The 23,359-nt window shown below is 40.8% G+C and overlaps 1 protein-coding gene across 2 annotated transcripts in view; it reads right to left on the reverse strand.

Moving 5' to 3' along the window:
- The window catches only part of aig1 (androgen induced 1), a 139,229-nt gene extending 124,470 nt beyond the window's left edge, over positions 1–14,759 (reverse strand). Inside the window, exon 1 of one of the 2 annotated variants that reach the window (XM_003215704.4) lies at positions 14,426–14,744. In XM_003215704.4, the coding sequence (XP_003215752.1) occupies positions 14,426–14,566 (141 nt within the window). In that variant the 5' untranslated portion in view covers positions 14,567–14,744. Of the gene's footprint in view, positions 1–14,425 lie in introns of both variants that reach the window. The other variant, XM_008122293.3, reaches the window with a different exon arrangement.
- Positions 14,760–23,359: the final 8,600 nt, after the last annotated feature.

Consider the following 23,359-nt stretch of genomic DNA (forward strand, 5'->3'; position numbering starts at 1 on the left):
GAGGTGGCTCAGGGAGTGCTTGTTGGGCTGCAAACAGGCTGAAACCAGTGCCTTGGGTCTGTTTCCAGGCCTTTTTATTTGGCCGTGTGGAATCACCTTTATGGTTTTGACCTTTGCAGATTTGATTGTTTACATATTTGATATAAAATGTTCTCTCTAGGAACCTCTAGGCTCTCTATTGTGATTCTATCTTCAATTTCCAGCAGGTGTTGGCCACAGTCATGCTGGAAGACCTAGAAATTCCTAGAGAGAGATTCTCTCAAAAAATAGCATTTTTTATTTCCAATTTTTCATTTTCATGGAGATTCTGTGCCTCTAATCCCAGTGAATGTGGAGGGATGACTGTAATTTTTCAGCCATGACCTCCATCCTGCCAAATCACTGAACACATTATGTATTTTTTGTAAGAAGGGAACAGGTCAGCAGTTCAAGCCCAGATCGGGGTGAGCTCCTGCCATCAGCCCAGCTTCTGCTCACCTAGCAATTCGAAAACAGCATTGTAAGTAGATCAATAGGTACTACTTTGGGGGAAGGTAAAAGGTGCCCTGAAAAACATGCTGGCAAAAATCCAACCAGGAAAGGTGTCCATGGATGACAGGCTCTTCAGCATGGAAAATGAAACAACAGCACCTCTCCATGGCCGAGTCCAGCACAGCCGGATGCTGGAGATGAAAAAAAAGAAGTCTGCTTCTGTTTGTGTACTGTTTGTCTTTGTCAAATTGTATAATGGCATTGAATACTTGCCATATATGTACCTGTAATCCGCTCTGAGTCCCCTAGGGGAAATAGAGTGGAATATAAATTATTATCATCATCATCATCATCATCATCAAGTTCATATATAAACAACTGATCTGAATATTATATTAATGTGAGGTCACTGTGGTCATTTATGAGCCATTTCTGAATTCTTGAAGGCATAGATTAATGATAGTGAAGATGATGCCCCCATTATAGGTGGTACATGGAATCTTGATTAATTAACTAAAGGTATGTTCTCCTATATTTCTAAATGACATATTGCTCACAAATTGTTGGTTGTCTTCCAATGCATCTAGAACTCAAACTGTGGGTATACAAGATGCCCAAGATTGAATTCCTCCTTGCTTCTTGAGAAGCAAAATCTGGAGTCAAGTGCTGTTGTGTCTACACTCTGATTAGGCATTTGAAAAGAAAAATTCAGAGAGAGGAGTATCACAAGTATGCCTGACATATTTCTTTATTCAAAATGAATAATCTTTATTTATCTAATGTTATTTCTTCAGAAAGAAATGCAAATGGGATGGAAAAAATATATTCCTTGAATATAATTGCCATCTGGACATCACCAAGAATCTTTTAAAAAAAAACCCCATACACACACAAACTGTTTCCTGTCTAGCAAAAGGAATTTAAAACACATCCAAGTGATCAGTTGAAAACTAAGGGCTACATTCATGAAGGTTCTCATTTTTTAAAACTAAAACTACTCCTGGGAGTTTAAGGGCTGTATGGCAGATGAAAACCAAAAAGTGTCAAGCATTTCTCAGCATATAAATTGTAATGCTTGGTTTCTGTTTCCTACATTTCCCGCTGCTAAAGGCACATAATTATCAGTCACCAAACAACTTTATAACATTACTTTACTGAACAATTACTTTGGTTTAACAAATATTTTGGTTCACCAGCACAACACTTGTTGCAGTTTAAATACTAAAGCTTGGGACTTAAGGAAGCATTTTTCCTTATATAGGAGTACCTGAGTATTTAGATAATCTGGGAAAGCTATTCTCTGTGCCCTACCAGTGTCAGCAATACACTCTGAGGAACTCTTCTAGTGCAGCACCTCAGCTGTGGAATGCCTTCACCTTGGAGGACCACTTGTCATCAACCTTTGCCTCATTGAGTACCATCTTAAAACTTGGCTCTTCATCCAGGCTTTTAAACCCATTAACTATGACATGATTTGGACACTGTGGATTTCTGTACTAAATGTACTTTGAAATCATGGAAACAGAAAGTGGGAAGAGACCACAAGGGCCATTCAGTTCAACCCCCTAGCATGCCAGAATATACAATCAAAGCACTCTTTGATTTTCTATAGGTATAAAATTTAAAAATTGACTGATAATAAATGAGCATTTGCAAGGTTTGCTAACCAGGCTGATTTTTCTTTTTGTTGAGTAAAGCTGAAGCATTGTCTATAAACATTGCATGTTGTTGCTAGAAGATTTGTGTAACTGGGTAATGTTCAGAAACCTTTTACTGTTGCCAAATTTTCTGTGACTCCAACAATGAGCTAAAGAGACCCCATTTGGGGACAGGGTTTAAGAAGCAGTAACATAAAGCAGTGTGTACTAGAATGCTCCAGATGTTTTTAAAGTGCTCTATGTGGGGCTGCTTTTGAAAAGAGTTCAGAAACTCCGACTGGTAGAAAGAGCTGAAGCTAGATTACTAATTCAGGTTGGATACACACTGTCATATAATCCAGATTTTCAAAGAAGATAATCCATATTATTTGTTTTGAAATGGATTATATGCTTCTACGCTCCAGATAATCTGGATTTTATATGGCAGTGTAGGCTTGAACTGCGTACAGCAGTGGTTCTCATCCTGGGATCCTCAGATGTTTTTGGCCTACAATTCCCAGAAATCCCAGCCAGTTTACCAGCTGTCAGGATTTCTGGGAGTTGAAGGCCAAAAACATCTTTGGACCAAAGGCTGACAAACACTAGCCTACAGGGAACACAGAACTCCCTTGTAGCAACAGCTCCACTGGTTGCTGGTCCATTTTTTCTACAGCCCTAAATGTGGTATTGCCATATTGCCACATAAAAACCAGATTACCTACTTTGAACTGGATTATATGGCAGTGTAGACTCCTATAATCTGGTTCAAAGCAGATGTGGATTATCTGCTTTGATAATCTGGATTATATGGCAGTGTAGAAGGGGCCTTTGGTCTGGTTTGGTTTTCCATTACAAACCACTTTAATATCTACTGGAGAGGCATTTCCCTTCATCCCACTACCCTCATAGGTCCATCTGGTAGGAACTTGACAGAGGATCTTCTCAGTGGCTGCCCCTGGGCTCTGGAATTTACTTTCCAGAGAAGTTAGACACAGGCATCTACACTGCCATATAAAATCCAGATTATCTACTTTGAACTGGATGGCAGTGCAGACCCATATTTTGATAATCTAGATTATATGGGAGTGTAGATCCAGCTTTACATTCCTTCTACACTGTTCATATATCCCAGGACCTGATCCCAGGTTATCTAATTTGAACTGGTTTATATGAGTCTCCACTGCTAGATTATCTGGAATAAGAAAATAATCTGGGATCAGATCATGGGATATAGGACACTGCAGACTCATTTTGCAGACAAGTAAAGACTTTTCAGTTTTTGACAGGCACGCGATGATTGACTATATAAGTCTCTTCCCGCCAAATTATGTGTTGGATCTTGCCAATTGTGTTGGGGCATGTGTGTGTGTGTATGTATTATTTTTATATATATATATATATATACATATATATATATATATATATATATATATATATATATGGTTTTAATCTTTTGTTTATTTGAACTCATTTTTTATATCTTTTGGATTTTTAATTATTTGTTTTTTAATTTGCTATAAGTCACTAGGTCTCAGGTTCAAATCCTGGGAGCGGAATGAGCCCCCGCTGTTAGCCCCAGCTCCTGCCAACCTAGCAGTTCGAAAACATGCAAATGTGAGTAGATCAGCAGGAAGGTAACGGCGCTCCATGCAGTCATGCCGGCCACATGACCTTAGAGGTGTCTACGGACAACGCCAGCTCTTCGGCTTAGAAATGAAGATGAGCACCAACCCCCAGAGTCGGTCACGACTGGACTTAACGTCAGGGGAAAACCTTTACCTTTACCTAAGTCACTATAAAAACTTAAACTGTAAAAAAGGTGGGATAGAAATCCTACTACTCCTACTAATAACAACACAAATTGCAAATCCAACTAGATTAGATGCATTTAATTAACTGCTACATAGTAAATCAACATGTATATAAATCCTACCGGTTTTAGCAACAGTATTTAGACATAGTAACAAATGTATTATGTTTCAAGTGAGGTTAGAAAAAATTGAACTGCAGAAAGCATGAATGCTGACAAAGATCTGAATATGGCCAGAGTGTCTGGGCTTTATTTCTTGACTTAGCAAACCTTTCATCTTACATCTTTGGTTTATGAAATTTCTTATTGCTGAGGGTGAACCTCATATTGACAAATTCAGAACAAATTCAGTGATATCTTGTGTTAAAAGTTTAATTTGTTCCATGATCGAGCTCTTAACTCAAAATTCTCTTATCTCAGAGTGAATTTTCCCATTGAAATGCATTAAAATGCTATTAATCCATTACATTCCCCAAAAAACCCTGAATTTTTGTTACGTGTTTTTAAATATGAACATATATTTTATAAGTAAGAAATAATGTATACATGCACATTCTCATGGAAGAATAAAAAAGAAAGATAAACTTTAAAATCACAGAAGCACTAAGTTGTGGCAAAGAGGGCCAAAGTACAAAGGAAGAAGCAGAAGTACCATTTTCTTCATACTTTACTTATCCCAGCCTCCATCCCTCCCTTGCTCTCTTTCCCTCTCTCTCTTCATGAAGCCAAACATACCAGGAATAAAAACCACACAAAATCAACTAACCTGAAGTTCCTCAAAGGAAGTTCCTCAACAAGAGCAAAGCAGACAGCAATCTCCCAAAGCGGACAAGAGCACAAGGCACAGAGGCTGCTCCCATGAAGCTCTAAAGCCCTGTATTCTGGCGCTAGTGCTCCCTCTGGCATTTAACAAAAAATGCCACTCTTGTGTCAAAGCAAACTCAGGTTGAGCTACTGCTCTTAACTCAAAACACTCTTAGATTGGGACACTCTAAAATTGAGGTTCTACTGTATTGTCTAAAGATGGCTTCATGTAATATTCCTACCCTTTTATTACTCTAAAGAAGGTTATATCCCTAAAACTGCTTATCAGAAAAAGAGGTACTTAAAGGAATATTGCTAGAGAATAGTTTGTTTAATGCATTCCTAAAATCCACTTGTCTGAGAAGAGGGAATGAGCCCCCACAGAGGATCATTTACTAGGCTTCTCCCCTAGTGTGTGATAATTCCTCCCAACCACTTAGTAAAATGATAATATCTGTTTCCTGGGTAAGATAACTTCTTACAGAAATGATTATCCCTCAGTATAAACTATATGGTAATATCCAAAGAGAATATATTATATGTCTGCCAATTGAGATACTCCAGAACAAATCCACTGCACAAGTGAAAGTTTACTCAAAATTGGATACCACTTTTGAATACTTCATTTACACAAGGACAGAAGAGGAGAATTCACCTGTACAGAGCTTCACTCCATGAAATTCTAATTATAGGAAATGGTTACGAATAATCTGCTGAATTTAAAGCAGAATTACAGCTATAGAAGTACAGTAAAGCATGCAATCCAGAGTAGCTCTTACTTTTTCATGTATGCAGTTTAAGAAACAAATGATATAATAGTAACAATGTAACAGCTGTGTGAGGACTTACCCCCAGCTCTATCACCACATATGAGGAGGACTTCTACTTATTGCACTATTATAGCAGAGACCTCTACTTGTCTCATTTTGCCAACTTGGAAGTCCCTAAATAGACTGAAAAGCGGAGTGGGCAGATCAAAATAAAACCTAGCAAGATGGCACTACCTAGAGGAATCTTCCACCTTGTGTGACTGTGGAGCTGAACAAACAACTCCTCATATGTATGCTTGCCCACAATGCCCTGCCTCATGCATGGAGGAGGAGTTGTCTAAAGCTACGGACAATGCGATTGCTGTTGCCCGCTTTTGGTCCAAAACTATTTAGCTGTTTGTGATTCCTTTATTTTATCACTTTTAAACTTATTTATTATGCAATGCTTTTGACACAAAATAAATAAGGACCTTCTATTTGTCTTCATAGTTTCTGTGAGAAACCTGATTATCTCACAGCTAGACACCACTGCTGGCACTATCGGCACCATGTTTGAATTCAACCAATTGTAGCCTTCCTAGAAACACAGGTGATTAATAAACAGATTAAACTGAAGTACAGTAGAATCCTCATATTCATGAAGTGTTCCTGAGCTTACTGTAAAAACGGGAAACCATGGATAATAGTGAACCCTACAAATTTTCCACTGAAAGTTACCACAGAGTATCACTGGAGGAGTTAAAAAATTCCTAAAGATTCTCTAATGATTTTCTATGTCCTCCAGCAATACTCTATGTTAACTTCCAGTGCAAGCATGCCATAGCATCACCTGAAAGACTTAAAAATTCCTACAGACAACATATTTTGTTGGATACCAGTCCTGCAGGTATGGGTTTCCAATTGTATGACATAAAGCAGTGATTCCCAAAGTGGGCGCTACCACCCCCTGGTGGGTGCTGCAGCGATCCAGGGGGGTGGTGATGGCACCTATAAGGACACGGGGGCAGGGCCAGGGGAGGGGCAGGCCTCTTCCCAAGTGCTGGAGAAAGGGCTGAGCACCTGAGGCGCCTGTTAGGACACAGTGGGCGGAGCTAGAGAAGTGGGCGTAGCTTCTTCCCAAGAGCCCGAGACAGGGCTGAGAATCTATACCTCTCCTAAGGCGCTTGTTGGAACACAGATGGCGGAGCTAGGGAAGGGGGGGTGAGAGCCCGAGACAGGGATGAGCCTCTATACCTCTCCTGAGAGGCCTTTTAAGAGGGTGGGGCTAGGGGCGGGGGTGGGGCCCCTTCCAAAGAGCGCGAGCCAGGGCTGTGCCTCTGTATACCTCCCCTGAGGCGCTTGTTAGAACACGGGGCACTTGGGAAGAAGTCCCGCCCCCTCCTCTAGCCCTGCCCCCTGTGTTCTGGCAGACGCCGCAGGACAGGGATAGAAGCTCAGCCCTGCCTTAGAGTTCGTAGCTCCACCCATCCCAGTCCTGGCCGCCCATTTGTGCCCCCACCTACCTCCCCCTTCCCCTCCCAGCCCTGCATCTTGGACTAGGGGAGAGGCTCAGTCCCGCCCTCTTGAGCAGGAGCCAGGTCCATCCCTTTAAGCCACGCCTCCCTTTCCAAGGGGCGTTGAGTAATATTTTTTCTGGAAAGAGGGCAGTAGGCCAAATAAGTTTGGGAACCACTGACATAAAGTTAAAGATTACTTATTTGTCCCATCTAAATATTAACACACTCTACCAACTCCTATTTCCTATTTCTGCATAAACACAGCAAAGCCTTACTAATCTGCTCCCTATCTTCACCTCCACCCCTCAATAAATTCAAATCTCCTTCTCTTTGACTGTGATAAAACCTAGCCTTTCAAAGACCCCTTTGAACATTCAGCCAATTACTAGTTGTTCTCAAAACTTTCAACCCCTTCCAATAGCTGATTTACTTTATCACATATACTATACCTCATACATATAACCATTCTTTACCTTAATGTCTCGATTAAACACATTATTCCTCCCCTCCCCCACAAGTCCATAATATTACAGGTTTCTAAGAACATAAATAGACTAGGCAGAATGAAATGGACCCAGGGCTGATATTAACAAGGGAAAGTTATAGTTTTGACCTGCATCTTCAATAAGTGTAATATCATTGGCAGACACTTTTTAGTTATGCCAGTATTTTGTACAGCCTCCATAAATGAAAGCAAAGAATATACTAAAATGCACAAGTCACTGAAAAAATGTCCCTCAGCTGTAATAATTTTTCTGAACCATATAACCTGACCTACTTCATGTAATACATGGGACAAAAGCAAAAATAAACAGTCTAAGAAAAGGTAGATGATCCATCAATATGACAACCAACCCTATCTTAAGATCTGACTACACTTCTGCTGCAATCAATAGATTCTTCTTTATATTAAAGAGAGCTGACTCAGGTCTTGTATTTTCCTTGTCAGTAAATGGAACATCACATAGGGAGGCCATGATTACAATTACTCGAATATAAGCCGATCTGAATATAAGCCGAGGCACCTAATTTTACCACAAAAAACTGGGATAACTTATTGACTCGAGTATAAGCCGAGGGTGGGAAATGCAGCAGCTATGGGTAAATTTCAAAATAAAAATAGATGCCAATAAAATTTCATTAATCAAGGCATCAGTAGGTTAAATGTTTTTGAATATTTACCATATTTCAATGAAAAACAATAAACTAGCTCTAATAATAATAATAATAATAATAATAATAATAAACTTCATTTGGATCCCACCCTATCTCCCCATGGGGACTCAGGCTGGCTTCCAATATAGTAACAGGCAAACATTCAATGCTTATATAAACAATGCAGTGCTAGATATAGATCTATAATTATAGATACTAATTTCACATATGCATTTCCCTCTGAAACGTTTGCAAATCCCCTGTGTGTGCATTTCCCCTACAATATTTGCAAGCCATATATATATATATATATATTCATGTCTATCTAGACATGTCTATATATATTTGTGTGTTCATTTCCCCCTGTAATATTTGCAAGCCCTATATATAGGTAGGTAAGAATATATTCATATCTATCCAGACATCTCTCTTTATATAGATATTTGCAGAGACTAGCAAACATATGAGGGTAAATTCATATATAAAAATAATGTATATGTATGGATACAGATACACAGGTACATGGATCTATATGTGTAAATGATTTGCAAAGACCTGCAAACATATGTGGGGAAATTCATATATAAAATTAATGTATATGGATAGATACACATATAAAGGTACACAGAGATGGCAAAAGCTTGCAAGGGGTTAATGCCTATATATCTGTAGGAGAGTTTAACAAATATTTCAGGGGAAAATGCTTTCATAAGATTAATGGAAATATATTTTTCTTCCTGACTTGCAAGGGTGTCTCTCTTTTCAAAACATGCCCTTGATTAAGAGCAAGAGAGGCTTTGCAAAAGTAAACACACTGATAAGGGAGAAGAGAGAAATAGATCACATGTTGCAAGCAACAGCCTGCAGGCTCTGTTGCTGGCCTTGACCTTGACCCGATTATAAGCCGGGGGAGGCTTTTTCAGCTTCTAAATAAGGGCTGAAAAACTCAGCTTATCTTCAAGTATATAAGGTAAACTGTCCATTAGAAAACAAAATGGATTGTCCTAATGACTTTTAAATAAAATACAAAATATACAGTAAATATTCACCATCAGCATCAGCTGAAACCAGGGAGAAATGACTGAATTTGAAACACATACTTAAAAAAAATAAATTAAATTGTCATTATGTTGAAGAAATGCAATACACCAAGAAATGCAATAATTTGCCATCTACATCAGATTAATTTCATTTCTTGGCAAAAATCCTGTAAATAATAAATTATTAAGACAACACAGAGACACAAAACAAGAAAAGTAAGCACAACTAGGGCAAAACTTACTATATGAATTGCTGAAGTGATAGATAAATGTCTGGAAGAAGCCAAACAGCTCACACTGTTTTTTTTAAAAAATATACATTTAATTTGGTTCAAGTATAGTATGCCAAAATGCAAAATACACAGGAAATATACAACAAATCTGGAATTCCTCTGACAAATGGTGAAAATTAATACTTTTCTATAAATCAGCTCTCTGATTTGCACATCAACTACCTGCTCACAACTACACAACTTTTTAAATACTGTTTTTGCTGGCAAGAACATTTTATAATTATTTTTCATCTTCAAAATTCAAACAATATTCACATTTATATGTAGGGTTATTTTTTAAAAAATAATAAAGGTAAATTATCCTTTAAATGATTTTCTGGTCTGCACAAAAAATTACACTAAAATGTTCATTTGTACTGTGATAGTATGTTAAGTTATTCAAAAACAATTAAAAACTTATCATTGTAACCAGGGCTGTAGCCGGGGGGGGGGGGGGGGGGAGGGAAGGGGTTAGGGGTTCAATCCCCCCCCTGAAATTTTTCAGGTTTTTTTTTAAACCTGGTTTAGTTATGAATTTAACTGGTTAAGCCAATCCCCATGAGTGTCCACTGAATTTTATCTTTCTTTAGTGTCCACTGAAGTTTATCGATGGACCCTGATTTCTACCTTGTTTTGCATTATGGAACAACTCTCCATGATTTGCTAAAACTATAAATTAATTTAAACTATAATTTAAACCATAATCATTATATTTATTATATTATATTATAATAAATATTTGCAACTGTAGAAGATGAGAAAAAGTGAAAGATAAAACTGCATCCTGTTCATCCACCAGGAAACCATTGTTTCCCATTGGATCCAATGTAAGCTGCACTTATTTCCAAGCCCATAAATATTTTTTGCTTCCAAAAGGGAATAAATCTGTCATTTAGGAAAGAACAATACATTCTGCAACAAACATGGAGCTCACAACTGTGTGTTGACCTTGTTGGGGGAAATGTAGTTGCTGAAAAGGGCTGAGAGAAGAATGTTTTTTCCTTCTGCTGACTTCTAGTCTATCCAGCAATATACTTCCCCAACTATAATTAATAACTTTTTCCCACAGCGGAGAGCTCATATGAGGTATAAACAGGCAGGAGGGGAAAGCTAAAGAAAATATTTGCAGTAGACAGGCAAAAATACAGGAATGGTCTTCCCTCTTGTCTCTCTACTACAACCAATCTGTGCCTGAACATTATTTTGCCAATTGCAGCAGGTTCTATCCTTAAATGAGACACTAGGAACCTTGTAACTATCACAGTAACAAACTGTTTTTGAAGATTTGAACAAGATTCAATTCTAGCTTCCTATTGGTGGAACTGTGAAATCTAGCAGGGTGATGATAATTCCTTTTCCCTACTGTATTAGCTTATGTATCTGCAGTCTCCTCTGGAGCCCTATTGGTTTGGGGAAGTTTGAAGTCCTCGAGACGGGAGTAGCAGCAAGCTTTCCATTTCTGCAGTGCCGACACCATGTAGGATTTAGGCTTAACAGTGACTAAATGCGCCTTTAAAATTCTAACACTGGCTCCGACAAGATGTTTTCTTAACATAGTGCCTCTATGATGAAGTACTTTCTCCCCAGTTTTGTCTAAGTAATGAGAAACAGGAACTGCTTTCAACCTGAGGTCTCCTGTGTCTCAAGGCAAGCACATCATGGATCATGCACATCATGGTAAAACTGCAGCTGTTGGCATGTGGTCCTCGGCATGCCTTTCTCAAATATATTTATCCAGTCCTCAGTCTGCAGGCATTCTCAGTGCTCTCTCTATTACATACGTACATTAAGTTGACTGGAAATAACAGTTTTTCTGCACTGTGTTGTACCAGAAGCATGACTTTCTCCCACAGAACATGGAGCAACAGGAAGGAAAGGGCATGGTGAAAGGACGCAGATTTGGCGAGAGGTTGGCAGGTGAAATAGGAAAGCCTGCAAGGCTGTCTCCAGGTGTCTCATTTAAGGATAGAACCTGCTGCAAATTTTAAAACAAACTTTTTTTCAAAAGTTACATAAATGTTTTTCATAACCATCCCTGGCTAAAGGCATATGCTTGAAAGTTCACTCTCCTCCTCCAATCCACCTCAATATTTACAGCAGACATGAGATTGTGACATGATTGTGCTTGAACTATAAATTCTTTTTCTTCCATTTAGCAAGAGCACAGCCCTGTATCTGTAACTCCAACTTTTAAACTTGCAATTGTACTGCAAAAATAGTGGTTATTCGTCATTAACATACAATGCTAATATAATATTGTCATAAGTTAATTAGCAGAAAAAAATAACTGCAAATAATTCATTATCTATAACTGAATTCTTCAAAATTGTTTTCACTCTTTATTGCAAGATAACTTGGCCTTCCTATATCTGGGCTAAGATCTTGTATAGGATAGTAGGATGGTAGCTATACTGGGGTTACATTGGATCCCATACCTGCATAGCCAATAAGAACCAAGTCCTTGAGCATACCTGTCATGCTAATCAGTTCTGACCCACATATCCAGTCAAAAGTGAAAGGAATGCTATGTACTGTTTTTTAAAATCATGTCAGAAGTGAACTGGGAATATACTGCAAGTCACTTCTGGTGTGAGAGAATTGGCTGTCTGCAAGAACGTTGCCCAGGGGATGCCTGGATATGTTATTTTGCCTAGTGTCTCAATGTGGTTCCATCCATGGTTAACAGCCACAGCCAACTGCAGAATGTGTTGTTTACAAATATTTCACATGAATGTTTCACATGGACAGCCAAGGATGAACATGTTTCCTTTACATATGAGAGTAACAGATTGTATGAAACATACTGAAATGTCATTCTCATTTCCCTACTGTCCTGATCTCTCTTTCTCAGTCACTGATGTTATAAATGCCAGCAAAGGCATCAAGGCCCTTCTTGGGGTTCTTGGTTTAGTTCTCTAATGTCATGTAGATACTATAGGCTGCAACCAGACACCTGGTTCATAAAAACGCAATGAGTGCCCCTTTTTGAACACACCACCAATTAAAATTAACCACCTTGACAAAATAGACTTTAAAAGATGCCATGTTACTGCAGACTGGCCGAGAAATTTCTGAACCTTTCACTGAAAACAAAAAGACAAAGGAAACAAACAAACAAAAAAAAACCCCCAAGGAAATAAAACAAAGGTAGCTATGCTGGTTCACAAGGGAAAATAACGCCAAAATCCATGAGTGGGGTAACAGCTTTATTGGGACTGATCAAAATACAACAAAACGTGTGCCATCCCCGAGGTTCCTCAGAACCTTTCAGGTTAATAGAGAGGCAGGAGATGACAAAGAAACAGAAGAGTCCAAAGACTGTATCAGCTGTTTATATCCATGATGTCTTTAGTCAAATTCATTCCAAAGATGGAGGCTAAAGGCTGAATAAATCACTCATGGGGTGAAAGTATCAATTTACAGCTAGTGATATACGGTATGCTGGGGCAAAACAACCAATGCTCCTAAAATGAATGGGATAGTGACACACAGTTCTGACCATATTAAGCAAGAAATGCAAAGAACAAATCTAAATACAGTGTAACCCATATCCACAGGACTAGTATCCGTGTTTTCATTTATCACTGATGGACAATATAGATTTTCCCTGGGCATTTTGAGGTCCTCCAGAACAAATCAATGGTTTTTTGGAATGGACATTTTATTCACTTCAATACAGTTTACTATTGTCCATGGTTTCGCATATCCATGCAAAGTTTGGGAACAATTTCCCATGAATATGGGAGTCATACTGTAGCCACAAGTGTGTGTCACTATAGCATACTTATAAACTACTTTGTTCACAATAAACTAGTTTCCTGAATAAGAGTTATCCCAAGGATTTAGCTGGGAAAACCTATAATATGAAATAATTGGGACAATTACATCACAATTCATTGAAACTTTAATCCCAACTTCAGGTCATTTCTGATTTACAGTGATTCTAAGGTGAACCTATAATGAGTATTTTCTTAGCAAGGTTGGTTTGGCAGGGAAGAGATTGTTTTTGCTTTCCCATCAAATTGAAATAGTGTGGCTTACCAAAGGTGGGTTTCCATAGTTGAAGGGAAATTAAAACTCTGATCCCGCAGGGTCCAAACCCAACACACAAACCACTATACTACCATGGCTCCTTCCCTAAGTAATATTGTGCATCTATGGGTACATCTACACCAGGCATGGGCAGACTTCAGCCCTCCACGTGTTTTGGACTTCAGCTCCCACAATTCCTAACAGCCTGCTGTTAAAAGCCTTTTAAAACTAGCTCCTCAGATTCCATAGGAACCAAGTGGGGTGAAGAGGGCAGAATATACCCGCAGACTCCCAGGTCTCTTTGCTCCCCTTCCTCCATTTCCAACGTATCCTATTTACGAAGCTAACTGAATCACAAAGGAGGTTGTTGTGCATCTTCCAGGCTGTATGGCCATGTTTCAGAAGCATTCTCTCCTGACGTTTCGCTCACATCTATGGCAGGGACCCTCAGAGGTTGTGAGGTCTGTTGGAAACTAGACAAGGGAAGTTTATATATCTGTGGAATGTCCAGGGTGGTAGAAATAACTCCTGTCTGGTAGACCTCACAACCTCTGAGGGTGCCTGCCATTGATGGCGGCGAAACGTCAGGGGAGAATGCTTCTGGAACATAGCCATACAGCCCGGAAGACGCACAACAACCCAGTGGTTCCGGCCATGAAAGGAGGGCGTTCTGCAGGAGGAGGCCTGCTTTCCCTCCTCGCCCTTCCTTCCTCCCAAAAAGCGCGTTTCCCCTCGCAGCCCCTCCTCTGCTCTGCCCTCCCCCCCTCTCTCCCTCAGGCGCGCTCCCTCCCACGAAGCCCTCGCCCCGAAAAGGGGCCTTTCCTCCGCTCCGCCTTGGGCAAGGTCTCTTGGGGCGCAGAGAGGGCAGGCGAGCAAAGCACGCGCCTGGCAGCCCTTCCCGGGAAGGGAAGAGGACGAAGAGGCGGGAGAGGACTTACCAGGTTAATGAACGTCAGGAATTTCCAGCTGCCTCCGTAGGTCTGGTGCGCGGGCATGTCTATGGCCTTGTAATTGCACAGGATGGAGAAGTAGGAGAGGAGGATGGCCACGCGCAGCACCTGGCAGGGAACCAGCGCCATGGTCTCCCCCCCCCCTCGCCTTCCTTTCTCTTTTTTTGCTTTTTTTTTGGGGGGGGGAGGGGGGCAGTGGAAGGCCTGAGCTCTGAAGGAACCCGGTGGCAGAGAGGCAGCGGGCGCGCGCTTGGGCGTCTTCCCGTGTGTGTGTTGCAAGAGGCTCGGGCACGCGAGCGAGCGAGCGAGCTCCCCACGCGCCTGGAGCCGGCTCGCGGCTGCCGCCTGCGCGCGCCACGAGCCTAGCTCACCAAGCACCCGACAGCAAGGCCAGGCGAAAAGAACATAGATCTATCAGAGGTGTATACAAACATACATACATGAAACATAATTAAAATACATTCCGATGTTAAGACGCCTCATCCAAAAGCAAGGTCTAAGGCCGTTCTATAATCAATTGCACGAATTCCAGTAAACTTACTGCACTACGCTATTTTTCAAAGGCCTGCTCCCAAAGCCAGGTTTTTAATCTCTTTTTGAAGGCCAGGAGGGAGGGGGCTGATTTGATGTCACTAGGGAGGGAGTTCACAGTGTGTGTGTGTGTATATGGTAAAGTAAAGGTTTCCCCTGACTTTAAGTCCAGTCGTGTCCGACTCTGGGGGTTGGTGCTCATCTCAGTTTCTAAACCGAAGAGCCGGCGTTGTCCATAGACACCTCCAAGGTCATGTGGCCAGCATGACTGCATGGAGCGCCATTACCTTCCCGCCAGAGACCTATTGATCTACTCACATTGGCATGTTTTCGAACTGCTAGGTTGGCAGAAGCTGGAGCTAACAGCGGGCGCTCACTCTGCTCCCCGGGTTTGAACCTGGGACCTTTCGGTCCGCAAGTTCAGCAGCTCAGCGCTTTAACACACCGAGCCACCGGATATATATATATATATATATATATATATATATATATATATTATTTAGCCTTATAGCATAGGGAAGTGGGAACAATCCCATGGGGTTTGTTTTGCTGTCTGTACCCTTCTACAGAGAATCTCACCTCTCTCTTTGTCCCTGTGGATTATGAAAAAAATGGCTTGTGGAAACAAGGGTTGCCTTGTCACGCTCAAATCAAGGAACATGAAAGTCACTGCAGACTGACTCAACCAGAGAGGTCATCCATAGTAGAGCACTTAATGAACCAGCCTGGACACAGTATATTATTTGAGAACACAGAAATGCTGGACCACTCTAACAACTACCATGTCAGGCTACACACAGAAGCCATGGAAATCCACAAGCATGTGGGCAATTCCAACATAAAGGAGGAAACCATGAAAATGAACAAAATCTGGCTACCAGTATTTTAAAAAACTCTAAAATCAGGACAGTAAATAAAGAACAATACTCAGAAAACAGAGGAATTCCAGACAGGAAACAATCAGGGCCAGCTAACTCTTCCCAACAAAGGATTCCCCCAGGCAGTAAGCTGCAAGACCTTGAAGCTGAAAGGCCATTCAATGCTAATCAAGGTGATTAATTCCAACATTCACACCTGCAGTGCCTCCAACAGACAAGAGTTCTTCTCTCACCCTGAACTTTCCACAGATATATAAACTTCCCCTGTCTATTTTCTAACAAACCTCACAACCTCTGAGGATGCCTGCCATAGATGTGGGCAAAACGTCAGGAGAGAATGCTTCTGGAAAATGGTCATACAGCCCAGAAAACTCACAGCAACTCAAGGGTTATCTTGTTTCAATAATGTGGACAATTTGGGATTTTGGAAGATTTCAGATTTCCAGACAAAGGATACTCAACCTGTAGCTAATGAGAGATCTTGGAGGTGAGATCCAAGTCTAAACACAAGATTATGCTTTGCATATCATTGACACATTGTCCAAAAGGCATTTTGTACCACTATTTGCAATAATTCTGTACACAAAACAAAATGTGTGTACATTGAACCATTGCAAAACAAAGATATCACCATCTCAGCTACCCAGGTAGACAATCTGAGATTTTTGGAGGCTTTTGTATTTCAGATTTCTGGATAAAGGATGTTCAACCTGTACTTGATGAGAGATCTTGAGATGGAATCAAAGTCTAAAAGCAAAATTTGCCTATGTTTTGTATACCTAATGAGAGAACTTGCAGGTGGGATCAAGATTGAAACACAAAGTTCCCCGAAACACATAGACTGAAGATCAATTTATTCACACCTTTTATAATAAATGTGTGCATGAAGCAATATTTATGTACACTGAACCATCAGAAAGCAAAAGTGTCACTATGGGGTTGCCATAAGTCAACAGACAAGTACACACACACACACACACACACACACACATCAATATATATGACACACACACATCAATATATATGGCACAACCGAAAACAGCAGGCATACAATCTAAAATATATGCATATACACATACATCCAGAGGGAAGGAATGAATTATAAAATATAAAACTGTGCAATACAGTTGTAACAGATTATCCAAAAACAGTATAAAGCAAAGGGACCAATACAGGTAATCTGATATATAGTATTATGAAACTATTAAATTAAAATCCCCAAACCTTTGGAAAACAGGAATGGTTTTTTTTAAAAGAACAGGCAGGGCTATTTTCAATGTTATTACAAACTAAATAGAAGCAAACAAATGGAATAGAAAAAGTAATTTCCAAAAAAAATCTGAGCTACATTGTAAAGAGCAGGAAACCATATCATTGTAGTTTTCTTTTTTTCAGCCAGCATGCTGCTTTCCAGTCAGAGCTTCCCTGTGAGTTTGGATTTCTGTGTGAGTTTTTCAGCGGGTTTCTTTCACTTTCATGCTGCAGGAGGGGAAAAGGGGGACCAGGAAGTTCAGTCCCCAGACAATTTGACTGTCACTCTATACTCTGCCTCCCATCTCTGTAAACATCCTGAAATGGGAGGGGGGCATAAAGGAGATCCACCCTCTGTTTTTTTAAGGCAGACTTCCGGGTCTTCCAAGTCTTGACAGCCACCTGACAGTTGGTAGTGATTGCTGGCGAAGGAGCAGCGCATGGATTCACATCACTGCCCCCTTCTTTGCTGCCCCCTTCCCTCTCGCCCACTGCAGCTTAGGAACCTGTTAATGCATTTTTAAAAATCCAAGTGCTCTTGTGTGGAGAATAAATGCCAACTGGAAAAAAAATATCTTGAAATGAGGGGAGCTCTGTAAATGTTTTCCAGCAAGGAAGGAGGAAATAAAAAGGCAGCCTTTATTTCCTTCTTTATAAATCTTTCAGTACCCAGCATATTCTTGGTGCACTACGCAGGTGGTTGGATTTATTCCAGGACTGTGTTTTGGTGGTGAAGAAAGACAGACAGAACCTTCCAAATCAGAGCAGCATATTTCCCCAGTGCCTGGCTTGCGTCACAGCTACCAGGCCCCTCCTTCTGCCACCACTGATGTTGACGTAGTTATGCTATGGCAGCACAGCAACAGGATTCCAGTCAGCGTGATACAGATTGAGTATCCCTAATCTGAAATGCTTGGGACCAGAAGTGTTTTGGATTTCTGACCCTTTTCAAGCATTTTGGAATACCTGTATTATTATTACTATGTTTATGTTTATTTATACCTTGCCTTGTCTCCCGAAGGAAACTCAAAGCAGCTTATATTAAAAGTATTACCACACAATTTAAAATATACAAATATGCAAACATTATAACAAAATTAAACATAACAGTATTAAAAAATCACAGTTAAAATACATTAAAATATATTCAAAGCTAAAAACCAAAGCATCTATCTATCTATTTAAGAGAGAGACTCAGACAAACACAGAGAGAGATGTCTTGGAGATGGAACCCAAGTCTAAACACAAAACTCATTTTATGTTTCATATATTTCTTATACACATAGCCTGAAGGTAATTTTATATAGTATTTCAATTCATGTTGAACATGAAACAGTTTGTGTACATCAAACCATCAAAAAGCAATGATGTCACTATCTCACCACCCATATGGATAGTTTTAGGTTTTAGATTCTTTTCAGTGAAATGGTCTGGTTGGGAGATTTCAATGGGGTAATGGACCCAAAATTGAATAGAAATTCTAAAAGAAAAAAAAAACACCAAAGAAGGAAGATTTCAGGAGGCACTGATAGGGGAGTTACAACAATGGCACCTTTATGATTTTTTTTCTCCTCTCAGAAGTGATTTGAGAAACTGCAAGTCGCTTCTGGTGTGAGAGAATTGGCTGTCTGCAAGGATGTGGATCAGTGGACACACGGGTGTTTTTGATGTTTTTACCATCCTTGTGGGAGGCTTCTTTCATGTCCCCGCATGGAGCTGGAGCTGAGATTTGGAGGTTACATAATTTTGAAAGAAGGGATTGTACATATTACTCTCACAGATTTGGCACATCATCCAGAATTGATTATATCTTTGTAACAAAAGGGTTGGTCATAAATACTGAAAAAGTGGCAATATTATTGAGAGTGTTCTCCAATCACAGCCCAGTGCTATTAAATCTAAAAGGGGGACAGAAAGAATTAGGACGGGAATAAAAATAATTTAAAGGATGAGATGGACAAAAAGATTGTCTGGGACACAGGGAAAACAGTGATCATTAGAGGCTTATTAATACAACAGAATACTAGATAGTACAAAGAAAAATAATATACAGATGAAGATTTTAGTTAAGATCAAAGCTAAAGAAAAAGAATTAGAAAAATAACAAATTAAATAGGGGGAAATTGCAGCAAGAATTGGCTAATTTACATCAGCAATATTAATTGTTAATTGTGAAAGAGGTTGAAAGGAAAATTATGTGCAACAGTAACAATTAATTGTTAAAATAAGAAATAAGGGAGAAACAATCACAAATATACAGAGCATTCATAAAATTTTGAAGATTATTACAAGAATTTATACTAAAAGTCTGAGACCGATTCTAATAAGATAGATCAACATCTGGAGGCTATGAAGTTTACAAAGTTCTCAGAGGAAATAAATTTTGATTTACATAGAGCAATCACATTGGAGGAATTACATAGGGCTATTGATAAAGCTAAAATAAATAAAGCTCCTGGCCCAGATGGGTTTTCAGCCAAGTATTACAAGGACTATAATAAAGAATGTCCTCAATCCTGCTATCAGTAATGAACGAAGTGCTGCAGAAAGGTGTGTGCAAGTTATTTGCAGAACAAAAAAATCAACCGAGATGCCAGTACTTTTTATTAATACAGTGGGAGAAAATGTTTTCTGCATTGCTCAGCTTGTTTCAGTAAAACTTCACCATTTATTGAATCTTTTGAAAGTCTTACATTTGAGGACATCTTCATTGAAAAGCCCTCTGTTTGTCCAGGGAAAGAAAGGCCCTTGAAGGTGGCAGCACTTGTGGTGAAAACTGAGCAGAGAAAAGGATTGCCTGGCCATAGTTCTTGCTACGGGTTGAAATTTAAATTATGGTAATTATTTCTAAATTTGTTGCTGTACATATAAATTAGTGTATACAAATCTGCACTCTTTTCTCATTTCTTGGTGATGCATTTCCTTTTCTATCTTGGGCAATGCATAAGCAGCCAACCTATTTGTGGAATTTTTGCTGTTATGGAATTCCTAGTGACACTCTTCCTAAGCTGTCTCTTCCCTTAGTTTTATGACACATCATCCAAACATTTTTCGTACTCAAGTTTTTAGTACTTGTTTACATGATACCAAGTTATAGTTTTAGTGTTCCATCTGAACCATCTGTAAAACTTTTAATACATTGTTTTGGTTAAAAATTCTTTTGAAAAGTATTTAGATAAAGCTAAAAAAATTAACAGGAATCCCTTTCTATACTGATTGAGAGAAGAAACTTTCCTATGTCACTTCACATGAGCCTCCAGTGGTGCAATGGGTTAAACTCTTGTGCCGGTAGGACTGCTGGTTTGAAGGATGGGTTGCTGACCTGAAAGTTGCCAGCTCGAATCCGGGGAGAGTGCAGATGAGCTCTATGCGGTGACATGAAAGAAGCCTCCCACAAGTATGGTAAAACATCAAAACATCTGAGTGTCCCCTGAGCAATGTTCTTGCAGACGGCCAATTCTCTCATACCAGAAGTGTCACGACCCAGGCTACAGAGCACCAATAACCATACGCAGAGGCCAGATTCTATCTAATATCTTTATTAAGGAAATATATAAAGTTAGTAAAAGCAAATGTAAAAGTTAGTCCAGAAGCAGACCTTTCAGGAAAGGTCAAAATTAGTCCAAAAACAATGTCCAATATGAAATATTAAGGTCTAAAGTTGTAATCCAATAACCGAAACACTCACTTTGCCAGGCAAAGTGAGGGGAGATGACAAGGTCCTTTAGTCCATGAACTTGAGCAAGGCTAGGAGATAACTTGATACTTGAAAACAAGGCTTGAATCGTGGAACAAGGTAACGAGGTACAAGAACAAGGTAACGAGGAACAAGAACAAGGTCCGTGGAATAACTTGGTAAAATCCGTGAAACAAGGCAAGGTTTAGTCCTGGGAAACAAGGCAAGGTTTAGTCCTGGGAAACAAGGCAAGGTCCGTAGGTAAACAAAGGCTGGGAAGCAGGAGCGAAGGCAGGAAACAAGGACAAGGCTTGAGCAGGAACGAGGCTTGAAACGGAGCGCGCTGTCCAGACACAACTCGCTCCGGAGGCTGACGAATTGACTCCGCAAAGTTACTCCGCGGGTAAAACACCTATATAGAGTCTAACTTTCCCGCCGAGAGCAGTTCTCTGGGAACCAGAAACGAAAGCTAATCTCTGAGACCAGATGTTTGACTCCTTAAAGATTCTCATGGAAAGCAGGCTTAATTGGCAAATTCTTAGCAATTATTCTCGCACTCCTGCGCGAGGCTGCTTCCAAACCTCTCTGTTGTTTACAAAACTCATGGCGAGAAAACACTGGAGATGTAGCCTCAGTATTTGTTTGACATACTTCTGGAACATAATCCTCTTGCAGGTGCAAGGTTCCCAGATCTGGCTGGGAAGAATCTGTCTGGGAAGAATCCAGTTCTGACTGGGAAGGTAAAAAACCCAAGTTTTCTTCTTCATCAGGCATCACAATGTCATGAGCAGGACTACAAGGCCCATGGGTCATCACACTATCCCCCTCCTCAAGCCCCCTCCCAAACTGGGACTCTCTCCCCGAGGCGCGAGGTCGTGGCTTGGCGGGATAGGTCTGATGGAAGCGATGGGTTAGATCAGGAGCGTGAACTGTGGAAGCGTCTTCCCAAGAGCGTTCCTCAGGGCCAAAACCCACCCAGTCAATGAGATATTGCAGGCGGCGGCGGTGAAAGCGAGAATCCAAAATGTCCTGAACCTCGAACTCGTCCTCCCCATCCACCAAAATAGGGACGGGGGCCGGCCGGTCTACATCTGGCCGCACACCATCCGCCGGAAGGAGCAGGGAGCGGTGAAACACTGGGTGAATGCGCATTGAGCGCGGAAGTTGGAGTTTGAAAGTCACGGGGTTAAGTTGCGCCACCACTGGATAGGGGCCAATGAAACGGGCATCTAACTTCCGGCAAGGGCGATGGGAGGGCAAAAAGCGAGTGGACAGAAAAACCCGATCTCCTACCTTGATTTCGGGGCCCGGCTGGCGATGTTTGTCCGCGTGACGTTTATAGTCCTCCTTGGCTTGTTCCAGTTGCTGGAGCAAAAGTTGTTGCACCGCTGTGAGTTCCTGCAGCCAATCTTCTGCTGCGGGAACTTCTGAAGTTTCAATGACAGGGGGAAAGAAACGTGGATGGAAGCCGTAGTTTGCAAAGAACGGCGTTTCTTTTGTAGAAGCCTGGACTCCATTGTTGTAGGCAAATTCCGACAGTGGTAACAGAGAAGCCCAATTGTCCTGTTGGTAGTTTACATAACAGCGAAGGTACTGTTCCAAAGTGGCATTGGTGCGCTCCGTTTGCCCATCCGTTTGGGGATGATGAGCTGAAGATAAACGAGAGTCTATGCCCAATAGTTTTTGTAGTGCCTTCCAGAAACGAGAGGTGAATTGGGATCCACGGTCTGTGACCAAACTCTTGGGCAATCCATGTAGTCTGAAAACATGTTGGAGGAATAAATCTGCAGTCTCTTGGGCCGTGGGAAGACCTTCACAGGGAATGAAATGGGCTAACTTGGTGAAAAGGTCCACCACCACTAGGATCGTGGTGAATCCACAGGAAGGTGGTAAGTCAGTGATAAAATCCGCAGAAATTATTTCCCATGGGCGAGATGGGTTAGGAAGGGGGTGTAGAAGCCCTGAGGGCTTCTCCCTTCTTATCTTGGAGCGCTGGCATACTGGGCAGGTGTTAACATATTTTTCCACATCCTTGCGGATCTTGGGCCACCAGAAATCTCTTAGGATCAAATGCATGGTTTTAAATAGTCCGGAATGCCCTGCTGGTTTGCAGTCATGACACAGACGAAGTGCTTTTTCCCTGCCCGGTCCGGGTGGGATATAAACATGATTTCTATAGCAAAGCAGTCCATCTTTAAGCGAAAAGGGAAAATGCAGACCTTGACGAAGTTGGTCCTGCGCCCAGGCATCTGCTTGCTGACTAGCCCTGATTTCTTGAGCACAGATGGGCCCTGGAGTAGAGGGAGTTGAATCAATGGGAGTGGATTTGGTGTTCCCCACTGTGAGCGTGGCAAAGTTCTCGGGTTGTAGTAGTTGGGATTCAAAGGTCTCCTTGCGTCCTGCAGCGTATTCCGGTTTACGTGACAGGGCGTCTGCTTGCTTGGTTTGGGCTGGGGTCACATAATGAATCTGGAAGTTGAAACGTTCAAAGAATAAAGCCCAACGTTGCTGCCTCTGATTTAGCTTGCGGGCAGTTCTTAGATGTTCTAGATTCCGATGATCAGTGTGGACTTCAATGGGAAATTT

The sequence above is a fragment of the Anolis carolinensis genome, chromosome 1 (genome assembly GCF_035594765.1).
Source record: "Anolis carolinensis isolate JA03-04 chromosome 1, rAnoCar3.1.pri, whole genome shotgun sequence".
NCBI lineage: Eukaryota > Metazoa > Chordata > Lepidosauria > Squamata > Dactyloidae > Anolis > Anolis carolinensis.